At 39.1% G+C, this 3,000-nt stretch overlaps 1 protein-coding gene across 2 annotated transcripts; it reads left to right on the plus strand.

The window, feature by feature from the left end:
* The first annotated feature begins 172 nt into the window (after positions 1 to 172).
* Positions 173 to 1,900, plus strand: LOC125198745. Of its 2 annotated transcripts, XM_048097036.1 has the most exons (3): positions 212 to 1,322; positions 1,476 to 1,544; positions 1,655 to 1,900. In XM_048097036.1, exons 1-3 carry the CDS (start codon positions 1,087 to 1,089, stop codon positions 1,854 to 1,856), a joined length of 507 nt encoding a protein of 168 aa, XP_047952993.1. In that variant the 5' UTR covers positions 212 to 1,086; the 3' UTR covers positions 1,857 to 1,900. The 2 variants fall into 2 exon arrangements, 1 of the variants encoding a protein (XP_047952993.1); XR_007172466.1 differs by having other exon boundaries at positions 173 to 1,575.
* The last annotated feature ends 1,100 nt before the right edge of the window (positions 1,901 to 3,000 follow it).

Below are 3,000 nucleotides of genomic sequence, written 5' to 3' on the forward strand. Positions count from 1 at the left end.
GCTAGAGCCAACTCCCATTTTATTTTAATTATTAGCCCCAACTTCTTAGATTATTAGAGAATTAGTCCATTCCTTAGAATAAAACCTTAGCCCATACATTTAATTAAAAGAGGCCCAGAAGAAGAAGAAGCCCAAAAAAAAGGAGAAGAAAAGGCCCAAATACTCCCTCCTCTCAAAAGCTATCGGCCTTTCTCTCTCAAACTCTCATTTTCCCCAAATCAAAACCCTAAATTGGAAGAGAAAATCGGCGGCTCCACTCTCTTCTTCCTCACGTTTCCTCGCCGGACTCCGCCGGAGTATACTCCCTCCTCCCCTGATTCTCTCTCTCCTCTCACCGCTGAAACCATGGAAAGGGTTCTCGGTTTCTCCGTCGTCTCACCGCCCGTCCCTTCACGGCGATTCAGCACCGTCGCGGCGTCTCCGGCTGGGGCAGATGCAGCTCGGTCCACTTCGCAGACCACCGCCGCCGCTGTTGCCCTCGTGGCCTCGCCGTCGTCGGCGGTCTCCGAGGCAGCTCCTCGCCAAATTTCCGCTCTCGGCGAGCACCACTGCCGCCGCTCCTTTCCTCGCGACGGAGAGTCATCGCCGGTTGTTCCCCGGCGTTCAGCAGCGCCGCGCGCTTGCGGTTCAGCCCGCCACTATGGGGTTCTCAGCCTATCGGCGAGCCCTCCGTCGACATCGCGCCACCGACGGACAACCTCTCTCTAAGCTAAGTTTTCTGTCTTCTATTACTTAGCTTGTTTCGCGGGTTTTATTTGGCAAAGCTATGTAGAATCGATTCATGACTATTGGTGATGTTCAAGCTTTGATCTTGTGAGAGTTCGATTATTGTGTCCATTTAATTGGTTTGTAGCAGAAGCTTTATGTTGTGATTCTTGGCAGAAAAATTAGCTAAACTGGAATGAATCTTTACATAGATATGCTACACTATTCCCTCCTGACTGTAATAGTTTGGCTAAGGCATTGGCTCATAAAGATCATATCTTTGGCTATTGATGTTATTTCTATGACTTCCTAAGTGATCATGCTTCTAGATTCTAAGTTCTGGAAATTACTCTTGTGACTGTTCTATATGATGCAAAGGGTATGGTGGTGTTTACATGGATGAAAAGGAGTGACATGGAGGGTGTTGATGATTTACCTGTTGTGGTGAAAGGGACCAAAAGGAGGGATGGAGTGCTCCTGATCTTAGCTCGCTCACTGCCCTCTTTTCCCAGAATTTCACTCTCTAATTTTCTCAAAGAAATTTGCTGGATTTGTTGTGTGTGTGAAGGAGTTCATAGGCGGTGTGGAGGGTCTTTAAATAGACAGAGTGTGTACTCGTGAGACCTTAATTGAAGCTGTTGTATTGCCTTGTTTTCTTCTTGCAGCAAATCTCTCTTTTTTTTATTCCTTGCCACTTTTAGTTAAGAAACTTTGGTTTTATGCCTGCATCCAAGTATTCCCAAATTAATGATCTCTGTTTGGTTTCGTAGTGGTACAAGGTGGAGTTGCAGAGGCCCCTGGAAAAAGGGTGGAAGGCAGACATTGGCTTACCCTTTTGGGTAAGTCTTGGTCCTCTAGCAAAAAAAAAGAGTTGTCTCCTTTCCCACAATTAAAGCTTTCATTAATTTCCTTTGTTCTCTTAGAACTAATATTTGTTTTTACTTTGCAGGAGAATCTGCAAGTCCTCGGCTGTCAAGCTGCTGTCCGAGACGGCTCGCTGCCTCGGGCCTTCGTGCTCGCTGCCTGGCTCGACGGCTGTGCGGATAGGGGCGCGGTGGAGTGCGACGTGGGCTCGGGAGAAGAAGCACAGAGTGCAAGCCATATTAGACTTTATTTCCTTAAGCTTTTGGTCCATTCAAGAGTATATGTAGTAGTGTAGTATCCCGTATTTTCTTCAAAGAAAAAATTTTCCATACGTGAGATGATCGTATAGATTAATTAAATCTCTAGTTAGGCATTAAACATAACGAAAAGATAATAAAAGGGGCGGGTATTACAAAGATTTAGAGAGAAGGAAATAATCGGTAGAAAAAAGATGAAAGAGAAGAAAAATGATTGTGTATGAATCTGTGTCTATGCAAGTGTTTATATATAGAAAAACATGCGGGGTTATTTTCAACTTTTTTTATCTCAAAAAATGATTTTGGCTCTCAAAAAACCTTGCATTAGAGAGGATCCCAATTTGAGAATTCCCACCAAAGCTCAACATGAGAGAGTTTCTTTATGTAAGAACGATTTGATTGATTGTTAGTATAGAGGCTAATCAACTTTGCTTTTTTTCAGAGTTCATGCCATTAGCTGCTGGATTCAGCAGGTAAAAGAAACAATTCTTGGAGGTTATTTATTAACCTTTGGTTTGAAGCATGTAATTTTTAAAATAAATAAATTAAAATAGATAAATCTCTTCAGTTTGGTGGAAACTCTTGTTGTTTCCCACAAAAAAATCCTTGCTTTTATGGTAGTAAAGATAAAGATATAGATATAGATATAGATATAGATATAGATTGTATTGATTATATTCCATAATTATTCATAGTGAACAACAAAGAAGACAAAAAAATTATACTACCAAATAAGAAGGATTATATGAGAAGAAAAAAAAGATTTTTTTTATCAAAACTATAACAAATGTGGTCTCTATTTATAGATGATGAAATATTATGAATTTTAGTATAACTTTTATAATTTTTTAATATAATATAGAGAAGATATATAAATTTTAAAAAAATATTTATCAACCAATGAGATTGTGTCATTTATTACATTGATTTCTTCATTGATCATTGATTTTATGGAGTAACATCTTATTACTCATGTCAATTACACCCTTCACATGCATCTATCATATCATACATCTTATAATAAATTTCTATAATATATACTAAAAGACTTATATAATATAGTCAAAAAAATTTTCATGAAACTGAGTGGGAAAATGGATTGTTTGGTATTTCGCTTTTATGTATGTATAGATAGGGAATTATTATAAAGAAATGACAAAATAAATTAAAACAA

This window comes from Salvia hispanica, unplaced genomic scaffold (assembly GCF_023119035.1).
Source record: "Salvia hispanica cultivar TCC Black 2014 unplaced genomic scaffold, UniMelb_Shisp_WGS_1.0 HiC_scaffold_232, whole genome shotgun sequence".
In the NCBI taxonomy this organism is placed as follows: Eukaryota; Viridiplantae; Streptophyta; class Magnoliopsida; order Lamiales; family Lamiaceae; genus Salvia; species Salvia hispanica.